General features: G+C 53.1%; 6 protein-coding genes across 6 annotated transcripts; 1 reads left to right on the top strand and 5 right to left on the bottom strand.

Moving 5' to 3' along the window:
- Positions 1-396: 396 nt before the first annotated feature.
- Positions 397-2098, bottom strand: J4E92_005556 (uncharacterized protein; the record flags this gene model as incomplete). The annotated part of the gene is made up of 2 exons (XM_051496936.1): positions 397-1656; positions 1721-2098. The coding sequence occupies 2 exons, from the start codon at positions 2096-2098 to the stop codon at positions 397-399; spliced, it is 1638 nt and encodes a 545-aa protein (XP_051352596.1).
- Positions 2099-3257: 1159 nt separating this feature from the next.
- Positions 3258-4346, top strand: J4E92_005555 (uncharacterized protein; the record flags this gene model as incomplete). The annotated part of the gene is made up of 1 exon (XM_051496935.1): positions 3258-4346. The coding sequence occupies one exon, from the start codon at positions 3258-3260 to the stop codon at positions 4344-4346; it is 1089 nt and encodes a 362-aa protein (XP_051352595.1).
- A 390-nt stretch (positions 4347-4736) lies between these two features.
- RPS5 (ribosomal protein S5) lies at positions 4737-5615 on the bottom strand (the record flags this gene model as incomplete). Its single annotated transcript, XM_051496934.1, has 4 exons — positions 4737-5054; positions 5133-5316; positions 5423-5463; positions 5532-5615. 4 exons carry the CDS (start codon positions 5613-5615, stop codon positions 4737-4739), a joined length of 627 nt encoding a protein of 208 aa, XP_051352594.1.
- A 596-nt stretch (positions 5616-6211) lies between these two features.
- J4E92_005553 (uncharacterized protein) lies at positions 6212-8325 on the bottom strand (the record flags this gene model as incomplete). The annotated part of the gene is made up of 2 exons (XM_051496933.1): positions 6212-7711; positions 7762-8325. 2 exons carry the CDS (start codon positions 8323-8325, stop codon positions 6212-6214), a joined length of 2064 nt encoding a protein of 687 aa, XP_051352593.1.
- Positions 8326-12785: 4460 nt separating this feature from the next.
- Positions 12786-14753, bottom strand: J4E92_005552 (uncharacterized protein; the record flags this gene model as incomplete). Its single annotated transcript, XM_051496932.1, has 3 exons — positions 12786-13426; positions 13474-14415; positions 14468-14753. The coding sequence occupies 3 exons, from the start codon at positions 14751-14753 to the stop codon at positions 12786-12788; spliced, it is 1869 nt and encodes a 622-aa protein (XP_051352592.1).
- A 621-nt stretch (positions 14754-15374) lies between these two features.
- Positions 15375-16958, bottom strand: J4E92_005551 (uncharacterized protein; the record flags this gene model as incomplete). The annotated part of the gene is made up of 2 exons (XM_051496931.1): positions 15375-16894; positions 16946-16958. The coding sequence occupies 2 exons, from the start codon at positions 16956-16958 to the stop codon at positions 15375-15377; spliced, it is 1533 nt and encodes a 510-aa protein (XP_051352591.1).
- Positions 16959-17163: the final 205 nt, after the last annotated feature.

The following is a 17163-nucleotide window of genomic DNA, read 5'->3' as shown; positions in this document are numbered from 1 at the left end:
ACTTTGCGACCACAAACTGCTGACCGACTACCGCGCATCGGAAGCGTCGAAAGCGTCCGAATAATGGTGGAAAATAGAGCAAGGTTCATCGCGGGTATTCAAGCTCGGATACAAAGAGAGGAGGGTATGAACGAATTACAGTAAATACATTCTGATAAGATGGTGATCGATATCTGTTTCCTAGAGTATGTACCGGATCTGTTGCGAAGTCTTCCAACCGAAAGAATGGATGTCATGGGTAATTGAATAGATGACCTGTAATCAGTGTACATCGTTCGTATGTAACCATTGGTGCAATTCGGCAATGCAACAAATAGAGACTGAAATACAACATTGCGAAGTTTTGAGCGTCAAAGCGACAGTGAGGCATTCACTACTGAGTGCTACCACTCTCACTTATACATCTCCTCGATATGTCTTGTACGTCTCCTTGAACGTCCCATGGAACCCAAAGCTCATCGGCCCCGCCATCTCAGCTCTTCCCATTTCCGTCAAGTCCTTCGCGTTGAGCACGAGCAAGTAGCTCTTCTCCGCATATCCGTCCAAGACCACACTCAACAACACGCCATCATCTTCCTCCACACCTTCGGGGGTAGCGATGAAGATCGCTTCGCCAGGTGTGTGGCCGTCCACTTCCCAGTAGATAGCTTCCTGAGTCTTGTTGTCGAACTTGACGAGGCCGTCGAAGAATGAAGAACGGAGACGGTCGGCACATCCATACGTGTAGCGATGGCGCTTGGTGAGGTATTCAGGGTTGAGTGTGGGCAGCTCCATCGACTTGAACTTGTCAGCCTGGAAGAGAAGCTCAGCGGGCATCGTAGTAGAAACACCAGCGTTGACGCTTGGAAGGCGGAATTGCGCCTGCATCGGAAGACACGGCCTGCGCTTCTCGCCCTCATAGTCAGGCGTGTCGATGGAAGAGATGATGTTGTCGTAGTAGAAGCGCTTGACGATGTCTAGGTTCTCAAACATGCTGAGCTCGGTTATGATGTCGGTCTTGCTAGGGTCAGAAGCTGATGACTCTTCCCAAGCGTTGATGCTGTGGAAGCAGAAGAAAGGCATGCTTTCGTACGTTGCTACGAGTCCCTTGCCTTCGCGGCGGTCGACAACGTACCATGTTGCTTTGGAGTTTGGATCAAAGGGCGCGATAGAGTCGACGACGTTCTTGTGGTACATAAGCGAAACGCCACCCCATGTGATATGACTGTTCCAGACACAGAGGATGACGTAGTTCTCGGTCAAGAACAGCGAGTGGATGTATGCAGGTGTACCATGGAAGGTAGCGAGTATATCTGTCTCGCCGGACGCTGCCGAGACACGGAAGATGCGGTAGGTACCCTTGTATCCAAAGTCGAGATTGAAGTTGTACATGTCACCAGTCTGGGGGTCAGACTTGGCGTGGGCGGCAGAGAAAGGCCCTTTCAACTCCGGGTGAAGGAATTCTTGACGTGCATAACCGCGCGGCTCCAACGTCTCTGGGTCGATTTCCTTGATGGCACTAGAATCTGTTCGGGCGTGCAGAGTCTCAACGCCACTGGTGTGACCGTTGGTCGTCGGTTTCGCGCCTTTGGTAAGCTTGTCACTTCCAGCCATATTGATGGAGAGCGTAACACCGACATTGCGCTCATTCTGTGATGCCTGGAACATGCTCATGACCTTCAGACGTGGAAGTACAAAGTCAGTGTATGCCTCACGTGCATCTCGTACAGTCAGGACTTACCTTCCAGAAGAAGCTCTCGCATGGATCACGCTTTGCAGCAAACGTGGTACTATCCAATTTTCCGGTCGTACGAACAATCTCAAGGTACTCATCCACTGTGCGTCGCGAACGGTATGTAACCTTCGCCGGGCCGTCCGCGTCGGGAAAGTCAATCTGGAAACGATGGACACATGAGAATCCATCAAACCAATGTCTTGCTGCCCAGATCTTGCCATCGTTTGTCTTCGCCTTGTAGCCGAGTGGACCCGTCCGATACAATACACCTGCAGCATGCCGTGGGATCGTGCCTTTGACGATGAGCTCCACGGGCTCGTGTTCTTCGTAATCCGTGTCGAAGCCCGCCGTGTTGGGCCAGACATCTGTTGTTGCGACGACCATGTTGACGTTCAGTTGACCAATTATACGGCGCGTAATATGTGGTGACCCCGCAGCAAGGTGCCTCAATATGCCGTAGGCTAGAGATGTGCGTCGCGTGAGGTAGAGATGGGCCAATCGTATAGCTTGGAGAGTGGCAATGGTACGAGTCAGACAAGCGTCGACAGAAGAATATGATGAGTCGGGTGGATTGAAGCCTTGATGAATGAAGCCAAAGCTACAAGAGTATAGTAATCATTATTCGGACCTGTCCAGAGATATAAAAGCGATTCGGATCCCTGCATCGTACACATGTTGGACGGCCAGACCTGTGGACAATCGGGTCATGCCTTCCGCACGTATCGTCAAGCGGTGGTATCGCAGTCCGTTCCCCATAGCAATGTTACACAGCAGCCGTGCCCTCGGAGGGTCTGAACGATTGGGAAAGCTTATGGCTGGGGTTGAAAACGTCGATTGGTTACCCTCTCTTGACAATGTGGAGAGGAGGGCGAATAAGGCTCCGAGGTTTTTGCTATCGGCCGTAAGGCGCACCCTCCAAGAAAAGGTTAGATATTATTGGAGACGCACCCTGCATCCAATATCCAGGTCTTGACTGACTCCATCACTCATGAAACTATTATCTGCTGTATTATCCCTCTCTTATCTTGGTGCTTTCCAAACCAATGCGAGGTTTGATGGATTCATGTTCAGGCCTCCGGTTAGTGGTATGGTCAGAGCGACTATGCTGTACCAAAAGGGCAGAAAATACGATGAACGCGCGCAGTCAAAGTGTCATTGCGCAGACGTCTGTAAGACTCGTGCCGTGCTGACGACAGGAGCACTTCGTTGCATGTGAATGATCCATGGATCGCTCAAGATGTACGCTAACACCAACGCGGCACTAGCGCTCAGCCCTACGGCGGGCTTTCAAGTTGCATCATCAACTTGACTTAACATTGTCTTTCACCCGAAGCACATCTCTAGCGCCACGACGACTACTGTTATCGCACAAGCATCGACTCCTCATTATACCGCAGATATTACTTCCCAATTACATGGACCGCTAGCGGCTTCCAATCGCTACCAGCCGGTCTTCGCGCGAAAACCCCACTTCGATTTATCGACTCGCACCCTCCGTCAACGTGTAAACCTGAGCATCGACTATACGATCACGAACGTTACGATGGGGGCCATACTATCTCTTCCGTTCACGATCCTGAATCTTCTGCTGCCATTTACGCGATCTGGCACACCTCTGTCGCAAGATCTTCTGCACACAGCTGTACTTTGCGGAACATTATATTTCGCTCCACAAATCGGCGAATGGTACAATGCGCAACGGCAAGCAGCAGAGGCGGGCGATGCTCAAAGAGAGAATAACGAAGGCATAAATCGCCCGGTTGAACAAGGAATCGGGAACCCAGCAGGCGGACAGAGAGATGAGCGTGAACAAGCACCACTAGACGAGCGGTTGGTCCTCCAAGACGATGGCGTAGAAGCCGCACGACCGCCACGGGCACCTACACCACCACAGCACCAAGACCAGCTCCAAGCCCTGTTCGGAGACGTCCCTCAGCCACAACATCGCCAGCCAAATACTCAAGCACAAGAAGCCCAGCTACCCGACGATGCCTTCGCACCCGGCCCCGCGAACCCCCCACCACAAAACGCGAACCGTCCCCCACCAACCCAACGCGTAGTCGGCACCAAGAAAGCCAAGTCGCTCGCTCGAAAAGACCAACAACGCGCATACAACGAATGGCTACGCTCAGAAGCTGAGATGCGGCGTCTTCAAGAGGCAGAAGGCCGTGAGGAGCGCGAGGCGACTGCGGCAGCGGAAAAGGCTCGGCGAGCGGCTGTCGAAGAAGAGATTCGCGAGCGCGCAAGACAGGAGCGAGAGGAGAGGAAGGCTGAGGAAAAAAAGGAGGCCGAGAAGGAGGCCGCACGACGGGAGAGGTGTGTCGCCTTTGTAAGGAATACAATGAAGGAGAGGGGTGCCGTGGATTTGGTCGACGCAGCGTACGCGGAGGGCAAAGACAGGGTTTGGGTCGAGAGATTGATTCGCGCAAGTGGGCTTATGCAGCAACTCCAAAATGAAGGGGGTCACATCATGATTACAGGTCACGACTGGCTTGTAAGGATCGATGAGGAGGTCATGGCCAAAGCTTATGCTGAAGCTGAGCAGCTGGGAGAGAAGAACAGTGGTAAAGTCGGCTTCGAAGAGTTTGGAGCCATATTAGAGAGGGCTGTGCTAGGGCGGGTGGCAGCATAGACATGTACATAGAAAGTGCAGAGATGAGATACCCATAGATGAATGAAGTTGTAATGGATTTCATCGAAGGTCTACACGTCTTCCGCCATTGTGTTTGTTATACATGAGTTGGCATTTCACAGCTACACGATGCCTTCCAACAGCGGGTCCGGCCTCCTCTCGCCTGTCGGTGGCCGTCAACATCACCTCGCACGCAGCAACTGCTCATCTGAACGTGGTATCGTATTGTCCATTTTTGTCATGCAACCATGAAAGAGGTCTTAATCGCCTAGGAAAGCCATGCCATGCATAAGATCCCTCATCCTGTCCGATCAAAAAACGACCAGAACAGCCATTCGAAAGAACTCCTCCCAGAGACACCATGCACACCCATACACAGAACGCACGCCTTTATCGGTTGGACTTGGCGACACGCTCGAGCTCATCCTTCTTCTTGATGGCGTACGAGTTGCTGCTACCCTTGGCAGCGTTGATCAGCTCCTCAGCAAGGCACTCGGCAATGCTCTTGACGTTGCGGAAAGAGGCCTCACGGGCACCGATGGTGAGGAGGGAGATACCCTGGTTGACACGGCGGAGGGGAGAGACATCGACGGCCTGGCGACGGACGGTACCGGCGGAACCGATACGGGTGGAGTCTTCACGGGGACCGCAGTTGACGATGGCATCGACGGCGACCTGGATGGGGTTCTGGTCGGTCATGATGTGGATCTGCAATTGTCAGCCGTCTCCCGACGCGCATTTTATGCCATCTTCGCGATTCCGAAACCTGGCAGATTGTAGACGTACGATCTCGAAAGCGTGAGCGACGATGCGCACAGCCATGAGCTTCTTTCCGTTGTTACGGCCGTTCATCATGAGCGAGTTGGTGAGACGCTCAATGATGGGGCACTGGGCCTTCCTGAACCGCTTGACGGCATATCGGCCGGCGGAGTGTGAGATGTAGACAGGCGAGCGGATCTGGATGTAGTCGCTGCGGCTTCAGTTAGCCGAAGGTCTCGCAGCGTAATACAAAGTATCCAATGCCACCATTGTCCTTTTATACGGGTGTGCGGCGCGATATCGTGGGGGAAACGTACGTCAATGAGATGTCGCGGACCTCGACCTCCTCGTAGGACCACTGCAAAAAGTCAGTATTGTGCGCGTGGGCGGAAGTTGTAATAAGCCTGCCTTGTTGAACAGCTTTACGCTGCCCTGCTCGTCGGTGACATCCTTGGGGAGGATGGCAATGCCGGTGGGGTTCTCGACCTCGATTTCTCCGTTGTCAGACATGGTTGCGGTTGTCGGTGTGGAAGGGAGAAAGAGGGTTGGGCGTCAAAGTTCGTAGTCGCTGTCGCAAGAGATAATCCAGGTGCTCGAGTGCGATCAATTTCGACGTTCGCTTGAACCGCCAATCGTGCGCTAGCGGGGCTTGGCGGAAGTGTGCACGCCGGGGCCCGCCATCTCGTCTCTTGAACACCACGCGAAGAAAATGGTCAATCGCTCTAACCAACCAATGTGTCGTTTACAAGAATGGATTCGTGTTCAAAGAAAGACGTTGGTCACAAGCACGAACAACCATTCACATCCACATCAACTTCAGCACAGAACCCAAGACAAAGTTGAACGTGTCAAAACTCAATTACAATATCGTAAGAACTAGCAAGAAGCAAAACTGTGGTATATAACGCAGTCGTTGCTTGTGCAAAACATCTATGCAGACAGACAACGCCGGGAAAGTTCAAATGCAGCAATAGCCTCCAACGCCATGCAATGCCGCTAAGCGCAAGGTAAAGTCGCAACAGAAAATCAATGGTATCACGACTCTCGCTGCACCCCAGTCAGCACGGCAATCACCAGCCACCTCCACAACGTCCATCCTTGATCGCTCATCTTCGTATCCGCGATACACTTCGTACCCGAGTCACAGGCGCACTAATGTCTCTGCGGTCCTTTACACCCTCGACCATCTGCTTCATCGGCGTTCCGTGACCAGCGGCCATGCTTCTAGCACGTCCTCTGCGCTCACGGATCGCTGCGAGTGCGGCTTCCCGGTCGATGCCTAGCTTGTTGAGTGACAGTTCACCCAGAACAGGGGTCTGTGCATTGGCTGCAGCGTGGGCTACAGTCGAAGGAGTCATAGGCCCACGGCCAGCCTTGAACGCTGGAGTGGCAGGGGAGAAATGGAGGGGGATGGTAGTTGTTGTGGTAATAGTGCGAGTGAGATACGGCGTCGTAGGCCCTGTGGGCTCCCTGTCGGGCGTCGGTGGTGACATGTCCTCGTCCTCGCTGTCGTCGTCGACGGCGTCTTCATGGATGCTGATGTCTACAGCCTTGCTCTCCCTGCGGGTAGGAAGAACAAAGTCGACTCTCGATGCAGGACGGGACTGTGGCAAAGATATGTTGGCAGGAGCGACCGCGTCGGGCGCTGGTGCATCGGTCATCTCGACTACAGGTGATGGCTCTGCATGTGTGACGATGTCTGCTGACGGACGAGACTTCATAGGTGATGGCACAGAGCGGAAGGTCCCTGTGTCTGGAGAGAAGGCGACAACGGTCTCAGGCTCCTTGGACTCTGTCTTGGCTACAACATCCTCAGGCGGTGTGATGGGACGCTCGTTCTCCACAGACTCTTGCTTGATCACTACACCTTCCATGACATCGTCTCCGTGGTTGCTGGCTGGGGGCGTAGAGATGGGTAGCGAGACCTTGATGCGCTGCATCTCGGCTTCGAGGGAGTCATCGTGGACGTAGTGCTTCCCCCTGTTCTCAGCGATGCGGCAAGAGCAGCACTGGAACTGGCACTCCATCTTCATGAAGTCGATTTGCTCCTCGGCACGCTCGCGAGCACGTCTCTCTGCTGCCAGCTCCTGCTGAATGAAGCGCAGATCAACTGCGTTCTTCTTTGGCGACACGTTCTCCTTGTCGTCGTCCTCGCGTGCGAGGTTGCGTGGCTTGCGTGGTGATCGAACAGGTGATGCGAATTCATCAGTCTCTTCCGGGTCGGCCGATGGAAGCGGTATCTGGCCTTCCGCAGCGATGCGCAAAACCTCCTCTTCTTTCAAGCTCGTCTTAAGAGCGTCCCGCTCGCCCTCGACGAGACCAAGCTTCTCTTTCAGTGTCTGCACTTCTTCGTTCATTCGGTTGTTAACGCTCTCAATCTCCACCTGCAGGCTGTACACCTCGTTCTTGTACTTGGCGGCTTCATCGGTCTTGAATTTGACATCTGACTCGGCCCGCTGCAAGCTACGCTGGATGCTCTGAATCTTGGCCTGAAGCTGCGGTATCATTGCGGAGCATCGGAGCTTCTCGTTGTTGGCCGCTATGTACTCCGCCTTACAGTGTCTATATTTGCCCTCGTAGGACTTGGCTCGCGATGCTGCTTCCGTCTGGAACATGTTAATAGGTGGAAATGTATAGAAGAGCATGGTGTACTTACAGCTTTGGCGTCCATACTCTTCCACCTCTCTTCGTTGTCCTTGAAAGCCTGTGCCCACTTGTCGATGGCAGCTTTGCTCGCGTTGACTCTCTTCTCGAATATGTCCTTGGTAACGGCATTCGCAAGCGACTCCTTTGTTTGCTCAAGTTCTTGCTTCAGCTCGTCGATGCGAACGTCGCGTCGGCTCGACGACAGCTCATGGTCGCGCTCCTTCTTGGCATGTTCCTTCTCGATCTTGTTCAACTTCTCCGCGTGTCGTATCCTCTCCTTGTCGAGCAACTCCTTGAAGCGCTTGCATGCTTCCCGTGGGTCCTTAACCTCGAGGTTCTCGAACATGCCGGTGAGCGCTGTGACGGAAACATCGGAATCGGTTCGGCGGTGGGTGTGTCGAAGGGGCGAGTGGGGGCGGAGGTTGGGTGTCGAGGGCGAGAGAACTGGCGATGAGCCCCTGGAGTCGCCATACGGAGATCTTGAGCCAGCAGCGCGGTCGGGGCTGGCTGGGAAGATTGGCATCCCAGGCGAGAAGGGTGCCTTGTTTGGCGACAGAGGCGGAGGCGGATCCATCTGGACCGGGGATTCTTTGAGGCGCGCCAACTTGACGGTTTGGGGGGTTATGTATGTTGTCGAAGGGTAGCACCTGCTATGAATTTGGTAGTTCAACTTTGGTAGTCTAAGGAAGTTGTGCAGCACGTCTATGTAATATGTGGTGGTGCGAGCTCAGACGGTGAGCGGTAAACAGCACTAGCCGCCCACGCGACGCTACTTCCCTGCCATAGCAACGCGAAGACGCACGGACTATTGATCCGCGAACCCCACGTCATGTTCTCTGAGCAATCCGACAAGCCGGGATTGTACCCTGTCAATCAGAAACGGCTACGCAGCTTTCGAAGAAAATTACTTTCATGATCGTGCATCGCTTGGTAAATGAGTGAATTCAGTAGGTTTTCTAGATAACAGGGCAAACTCCAAAACCCAAAACATTACGCGGATGTCAACACGTAGAACAAAGGAAATTGATACAGGCGTACGAGTACAGGCCATTCCTAGCGTTTGCTGCTGCATCGCCGTCTTCAGGGCATGGGACAGAGTCACCAGTTTCATCTCCGGGGCGCTCAGGTACCAACTCCAGCAAACGCTGCATATCCTCCTGTCTGTTGAGCAGGCGTGCCATACATGTCCGGGGTCGCGGAGGACGTCATAGCGCTGGTGATCATGGTAGTGGGTGCCACTGGGTAACCTAGTGTGGAGTAAGTATCTGCGATTTGACAATAAGAATGAAGGGGAATAAATACCGAGCTGCTCAGTACCCGTGGAGATCTCAGAAGCAGGTACCCCAGGCGATGCCGGGTAATCAGTAGCTACAGGCGGAACTTCCGAGTACATTGTAGTCATGCTGCCTGACACTGGTGGGAGAGAGGTGACTGGGACGTAGACGCTTGGCGTAGAACTGACAATTGGAGTAGGTGCTACGAGTGGAGTTGAAGATGGCGTTGGCTCAAGAGGGGAACCTGAAGAAGCCGTGGGATAGCCTGGAGGAGCCGAAGATGAAGCTGGATATGCGGGAGCGACCGAAGACGACGCTGGATACCCGGGAGCGACCGAAGACGACACTGGATACCCGGGAGCGACTGAAGACGATGTAGGCGCAACAGGGTAGGCCGAAGAGAGCGTCGAGGCGATGGGAAGGGCCGATGATGGCGTCGCAGACATCGGAGGAACCGAAGATGATGGCGGCGAAACAGGGTAGGCCGGAGATGATATCTGCGAGGCGGGAGGGGCCGGTGCTGATGCCGAATGGTCTGGGATGGCTGACGATGTCGGCGAGACAGAATAGGCCGGCGATGCTGTCGAAGAGCCAGCAGGGACCGGTGATGATGCCGAATAGTCTGGAAGGGCTGACGACGATGTCTGGTACGCAGGAGGGGCAGAAGGAGACGTCGAAGGGGTGGGATGACCTGAAGGCGATGCCGGGTAGTCTGGAGGGGCTGAAGAGGATTCCGGGTGCGTGGGAGGGGAAGAAGACGATGCTGGCAAAACAGGGTACGCTGAGGAAAGTGACGAGACGGGAAGGGCCGGTGTTTCCGAGTAGACAGGAGGAACCTGTGTTGATGCCGAATAAACAGGAGAGCCTGACGATGACGCCGAAGACATTGGAGGAACCGGAGACGATGCCGGATAGTCAGGAGAGGCTGAATATTGTGCCGAAGAGGCAGGAACAGCTGGGGATGCCGTCGGATAATCAGGAGTAGCTAACAGGGTTAGCGGCACATTCTCATACGATTTGATAATGTGTCAGTTAACAAACCTAATGCAGAAGATGTGGCGGACCGTTGCGATAAGTAAGTATCGCTTTCTTCCGGATACGGCAGCACGGTGCTTGACGTCGGATACCCCGTTCCAGAAGGAGGCTTCGATGTAACGTTTCCTGTCGGATACGGTACGTGGAGAGTTGGTGAAGTGCCAACTGGGCCTGCACTGTGTGATACATGTGCCCCTTGGAGAGAGGAGATGGGATAAGGTGCTACTGATGCTGTCGCGGGGTTGGTGACATACGGCAAGGGCGTATCTATCACAAGGTCAGTTATCTGTGTTCCAACAATCTCTGTCTGGGGTATACATAGTAGAATGCGCGAGAGGTGATGGAGTTGAAAGACATACTATAGTTAATTGGGGTTGCGGTGCTCTCCGAAATCGCACTGCTCGAAAGCTTACTTAGGTGGGGGGAGACAGGCGCAGGGGAAGGGCCATATCCGCCGCTAAGAGACGAAGCCACATTCGAAGTAGGAGTGACAGCAGGATAGTCTGAAGTCGCTGGATTCTCAGGAGGTGGCACGGATGATTCGGCCGGATACTCTACAGTGATACTCGATACAACCGAGCTCGGGGAAGGACCTGAAGGATAACCTGCAGTAGTATCAGATGTTGCCCGTCAACTTGAATCTGCTTTTTTCTCACCAGTGATTGTAGGGCCGCTCACGACAGGATAGGTACCAATTATCGAAGCCGGCGGCACAATGCTCGAACCTGATAGCGTTATGGTTATGGTCCCGGAAGTAACGCAGGACGTACCAAGGGATGAGGCCTGAGAAGCCATAGAAGATGATGCGGCTATGGTGGTCGGATGGATGTATCCAGTGCCATAAGGCTCGCCATTTCCGCTGTACGCGGCTCTAGGTACGACGAGAGCAGATGTGAGGGTACTGTGAAGTACAATGGACGGAGCAACCCACTGGGAAAACCGGATACCCATGATGGAATGCGAGCTTCGGCAATGGTTTCAGGTTGGCCTAGTGTTCAGGAGGAGATGTAAGAAGAGGAAATAATGATGCGTTGAAAGTGCTTGGGGCAATACAAGTAGATTGACTGCCATACATATATGTTTTCAGGACCGATCATATCCAAGCAGCTGGGTAGAACAAATGTCAGGAGCTGTCAACATGTAACATCGACCCTTGATCGTTTCCCACGCCTCCTTTCGATGTCTAAGAATGTCAGCAGCTCTGTCCATCTCGACTGCGTGTTGCGCAACGAACTGAGGGAGGCGTACTGCATGGTCGCTCTCCATCGGCCCCAAATCTGCAATGGCAGGCTGTGGCGCGGGTTTGGGGTTGTAAAGATGGCCCCAGGCGAAGACCGTGAACACGGCCATGACGATGACATGCAGAAAGATACTTGTCATCAACGCAAACGACACTTTCGACGTTGATCATGTGTCTGGTTGAGGTTTCGAGTTGGGTCGAGGGCTCTAAAACGCCATGAGGATACAGATGCCATGACGACAGAGTACGAGTTTCGCGATGCATGCTGAGCTTAGAGATGGGGGCTCACTCGGCTGTGCTGAGGCTTTTCCTCTCCCAGGACATGGAGGACTCCATTGTGTCAGGCTACCTTTCGTCTTTGTCCGTTTCCAGCATCCCAACTCTTCTTACAGATAGTAAAGTCTATTGAATGCGCCTTGGGTATTTCCGAGAACGAGAAGCTCCTAAAAAAGCGCGCCAGACGCCAGACAGCTGCATGTTTTGGGTGAATAAGTCTCTGTCATGCTTCGAGAGCCACCGGTGTGCCAGCTGGGAAGTCCAGGTGGCCGGCCGACGGACATTGCAGCACAGTCAAGGTGAACCCTCTCCACGAGACGTCAGCAGTATACCTTGGTACCTGCGCCAGAGGTCCACTTTGAAACCACTTGTCAAGTCGACTGTTCCAGCACAACGGTGGACGTAGGCCCCAGCATGCGGCGAGGATGTCAGCTTAGGCAGACGATGTACCACCGCAACGCGTCATAAGGCAAAGCATGCCCATGGCTCCGAGACAACGGCCGCAGGTACCAAGTTTACCAAGCGAATGTAACGGTTCTAGAATTAGTGGTGGTCGTTCTCAGGCAGCGATATCGGCCCTCCCTGCTCGTGGTGGATGGAAAGTGTCGTACGATCTGTGAGGGGTTCGGTAACCGAAAGCTCGAGAATGGGGGCTGGGCCGCAGAGCCCCACACCAGCGCTAAGAGGGGCGTAATTTTAGCGTCACTGCCTTGCTCATCTGGGCAAGTGGTATCGAGGTCTTGACAGCCTGTATCTGCAACCTTGACGCAAAGATGGTTCGCGTAGATTTGGATTTGATTCAAAGTAGAAAGAACAGCAACGGACGATGAAAATGGAGGTTAGAGAGAACGAACAATTTCTACAAATCGCAATCTAGTCTACATGGACTCGCAATCTGGCGCCGTAAACATAATGAGACGTAACATGACCCGAAAACCCGTACCCATAACGCTCGCTAGACGATGACTATTGTTGACAAAGATGGTCGGCTGATGACAGTCTGCAATATAACGCGATGAACATGAACGCCCGCTCGTACAGGATATGACAACTTTTAATTACGTTAGGAAGGGGACCAATTAGTATAGGAAGCATGATTCAATGACGGCCGTATTTGAATCGTACTCGTAATAACAGCGGCGAAGGAATATCGTCGAACTGGTCTGGAAGTGTCGGAGGTAAGAACAAGTAGAGCTTCGCGCCGTCGTATTAAACCTCCCATGGCTGTCGCTGGCGGTTCACTGTGCCGTAGGACCTCGGCTCGTCCTCTTCGAGCAGGCTTTCCATGATAGAACCTACTTCGGTGTTTGTCACGGTAATGGCGTCTTCTTCGTCGAGTTTCTTCCTCATGCGGTAAACCTGTACCGAGACATATATGACGAGTGCCGTGCCTACGACAAACGCCAAAGCAGCCAGGATGATGTTGATTGGGACTGGGTTGCCGTGCCACAAGCCCTTCGTCAGGGCGTCGATTGCAGTCTGCGATAAGTTGAACAGGCCAGACACGCAGATGATGGTCCCGTAAACTCGTCCAAACGTAGCGAAACCAAAGACCTTGGTCGCGTAGTCAGACATGGCGGAATAGTAAAGCGGGCGCAAGAAGACAAATAGAAGAACGTTGACATATCCAGCCCACAGAGTTGAGATAGAGCCGATGACTCCGATAGCGGCGATAATGATAACGAGGAGCGAGAGTACGCCAGGTGTGCTGACGTTGTCGAGCAGTGCGCCTAAGAAGGGAGTTGCGACAACTCCAGCGACGGGCAGAGCAACGTCGAAGAAGTCGTTGACCTTTTCTGCGAGCTTGACTGATCCAAGCATGTACGTATACTGTTCGCGGATAGTAGCAACTGCGAAATGTTAGCAGTGTTCAAGCGTACTGGAGGGAATTACTAACTGAAGAAGTTCATTCGCACCATCTGGATGACAGTCAGAATAGTGAGCAGTATGAACCAGGGCGTCAGCATCTGGTCTTTGGCAGACTTGTTGTGCAGTGCACCCCAGACACCGGAGTTTTCCAATCTCTGCTCAGCCTTCTCTTCCCGGATCTTACGAGCCGCCTCATTTCCGATCAGCTCGTCAAGTCTGCTCTGTCTCTCCTTACGACGCGAGCTACGGGCCTTCCTTCGCTTCCAGATCTCGTTATCGGGTAGCTCATCATCTGAAGAATGAACGTCTCGCATAGCGTCTTCAGCTCTCTGAAGCTTCATTTCTAACTGTGCCTCAGTCTTGTAATTCTCGGTCGGTAAGAAGGTAAGCTGCGCGATGGCGATGGCTGCTGGAACGATGAGGTAGACCAGGAAGAAAGTCTGTGGTTTGAACGCCCTGTTGCTAGCATCGTACATGAGCCTGTAGAAGAGAAAGACTGCTGCTGAAGCGTCGAATGCACCAGTAACGAGCGCAACGATGCTACCCGCATACTTGGGGAAGGCGTTAGCAATCTGGAAAGAGGGCAGGAAGACAAATGTGCCTCCAAGGGCAAGGAAGAAGTTTCCGATTGTATATCCGTCAAAATGCTCGATCTGAAACGCGAGACTCATTAGGATACTTCCAAGCGCGAGACAGAAAGAACCGGAAAGGAAGCAAAGCTTGGGCCCATAGCGATCGAGCAGGGTACCGACGGGGAGAGCAGAAACGTTCGCCGTAGTCGATGCCAAAGAAAAAAAGAAGTTCAACCTGAGATCTTGCTCGAAGCAAACTTCAACGTCGGCATCCACCTCTTCGGGTGTGCACAGATTGCTGAAAACGCCTTCCTTGATAAGAATTGGCTTCAAAGCTGCAAAACCGAAAACAATGCCGCTAGCGAACCAACACGCAAGAACCGTTACGATAACCTGTGCTGCAATCGCATGTTAGTGGTCAGAACGCGAATGCGATGCAGCCAGACTTACCGATACGCTTGCCTGTCGGCACCTTGTATGGCGTCAAGCCTCCTGGTTCCTCGCCCGGTGCGAGCTCCTCCGGCTTGGGTATTATGTCGTAACTGATAACTCTCCTCACGCTCTTTCCTTGTGCGCTCAAGAAGCCAGCTCCCGAGATGGCGCTCTCAAGAGAAAGCCGACGTTCCGCAGCATCCTGTCGGCTAATCTGGCGGTCGACAGGCGGTAAGAACAAATCTACCAACGCCTCCTCGCGATCAGTGCCCTCTTGCTGTGTAACATGCTGAATCAGCGACATGGGAAGTCTGCAGCGAGGCGCTCGTCGTTAGAAACGCAGGGCAGAGTAGACGTCTGAAGAAAAGAATCAAAGGGGCTGTGAGTGTTCGGCTCGTCGAGGGCGACAGAAGCTAGAAAAGCGGAGGAGCGGAGTTAAATTGATGCGCGTGCCCTGACACGAGACCCACGATCTAGACATAGCGATCGCGGGGGTCACATGTCACATGCAACAAGTTCCGGCATCACGGAGCCGTTGGCTATGTTGTGTAGACGTCAATAGATGCTCCTGCAACCATGAGAATCGAGTATACACTGTCTGCGGGTACGCTGCATGCTCGCTTACTAGAGAAACGCCGCGAAACGTCTAAAATGGTCGGCGTTGTCGCGATTGATTGGTTCCGCGCTGGCCCCGAAGCGGAAGGTTCATCGCCGATCTCCCCAACCATCTTCCCGCAGGTTCCATGAGTTGCAACCTTGGAATGCGGCGCACAGGGTCTTGATAAGAGAAAAGCAAGCAGTTTGAGGCTTGATAAGGTCCACACCGCCAGTTCGTCAGGCGCAGTATTCAATTCTTCACAGAGGCGATACACACTCAGGGTGTTCGCAGTCCTCCCGTCGCATTCTACAACAAGATGACGCCTATCTAATCTTTGTGATATACGTTCGCATCGAAGTTTGTAGGAAATTGGTCCCGCCCTTCAGCATCGCTTCGCACCCAGACCGCGACACTGGTGCCTGGGCAGTTGAACAGTCCATAACCTTCGCCGTCGATCTCGACCTCACTCTCCTCCCACCCAAGGATGTCAGTCCACTTCTCACCGGCATGCATCTCGCCAACAGCCATCTTGATCTGACCCGGTCCCGCGTTGCTCATCACACACGCCAGACCCGCTTTCTTGTCCCATGTTCCACGACGCACAAACCCGATGCAGTTGGCTTCGTTGAAGTAGTCCTCCTGCGTTCCGTACGCGAAGAGTTTTCGTGCGAGAATGAGATCAGCGAGCTTTCCACCGCATGAAGCAGGCGTCTCATGCGGCTCTGAGAGACCGTAAAGATCGCCGTAGAACGGGCATGGGTAGCCTTCCTGCCTCAGCAGAATGAGAGCGTAGGCAAGAGGCTTGAAGAAGCCCTCGATCTTGGTCTCCATCACCTGCCCAGGTTGTGTGTCGTGGTTTGTAACGACCGTAACAGCATCGGTAGGACGCATTTGAACGAGTGTATTATCGTAGACCTTCCTCAGGTCCGCCGATTCGCTTGTCGAGATGGACCCGAAGTTGTTCAGGAGAGGCGAGTCGTAGAGAGCAAACTCGTGGTTCATATCGTCAAGCCAGTCACTCATCTCCTTGACATCTCCTGACCAGAACTCGCCAACCACGAAGACGTCATCTCCACACTGTTTGCGCAAGTTCTTGATCCATTCATTGGTAAATCTTGAGGAGAAATGCTGCACAGCGTCGAGCCGGAAGCCCTTCAAGCCAAGCTCTTTAGTGATCCACACGCCCCAGTTCTTGACGTCTTCTTGAACCTCAGGGTGCGAGTAGTCAATGTCGGCGAACATCATGTAGTCCGCGTTGCCTTGCTCATCGTCCACGGATTGCGACCAGCCTTTGTTCTCACCTAGGATCTTATAGATGGCTTTCTTCTCGGTGGCTTGGTCCCAGTCGGTACCTGAGAAATGCTCCCAGTGGTATTTCATCTTGGAGTACTGCTCGCCACGACCCGGAAAATCGAAGCCTAGCCATCCCTCGATTTCGAAGGCATCAGAAACCTCCTTAGTACGATCATTTTCGTCAACTTCAACAACACGGCACTTCTCCGTCTGGTCGGCTCCAGCCTTGTGGTTCAATACGGCATCCCAGTATAAACCCACGCTATGCTCCTTGGCGACCTTCGTAAGTTCGAGTAGCTCTTCTTTGGTTCCCCATTTGGTTCCCTTTTGACCCTTCTGCTCAAATTCGCCGAGGTCGTACAGGTCGTAGATGTCGTAGCCAACGCCCTGAGGGTTGGCACCTTTACAGCCAGGGGGTAGCCATATGTTGGTAATACCGATGGCTTTTAGCTTAGGAAGCTCCTCGGCAAGGCGCCGCCAGTGCTTGTGATCATCCGGGACGTTCCATTCGAAACCCTGGAATAGGGTTTCATTCTCTGGTGTCGGCTTCTGTTCTATAACGTTGTTAGATTTGAATTGCGGAAAAAAATACCATCAACACATACCTTCAGAGCTCATTGTGAGTATCAAGATATAGGTCCTAAATCAAAGAGAGTTGCTTCCAAATGGTTGTGGGTAGCAGAGGAGTTTGGTTGAGCAAGCAGAGTCTTCGCCAGTGCCATAGTCAGATTTAAGGAAAACATTATCGCTGATAGCGCGTGAATAATCCTGCGTTGGTAGGGGCTGAGCAGGTTTGTCTATCATGTACCCTGCGTTTGCGCTG

The sequence above is a fragment of the Alternaria infectoria genome (genome assembly GCF_024043175.1).
Source record: "Alternaria infectoria strain BMP 0036 chromosome Unknown scaffold_8, whole genome shotgun sequence".
NCBI lineage: Eukaryota > Fungi > Ascomycota > Dothideomycetes > Pleosporales > Pleosporaceae > Alternaria > Alternaria infectoria.
This window is presented reverse-complemented; position numbering and strand designations above follow the sequence as displayed.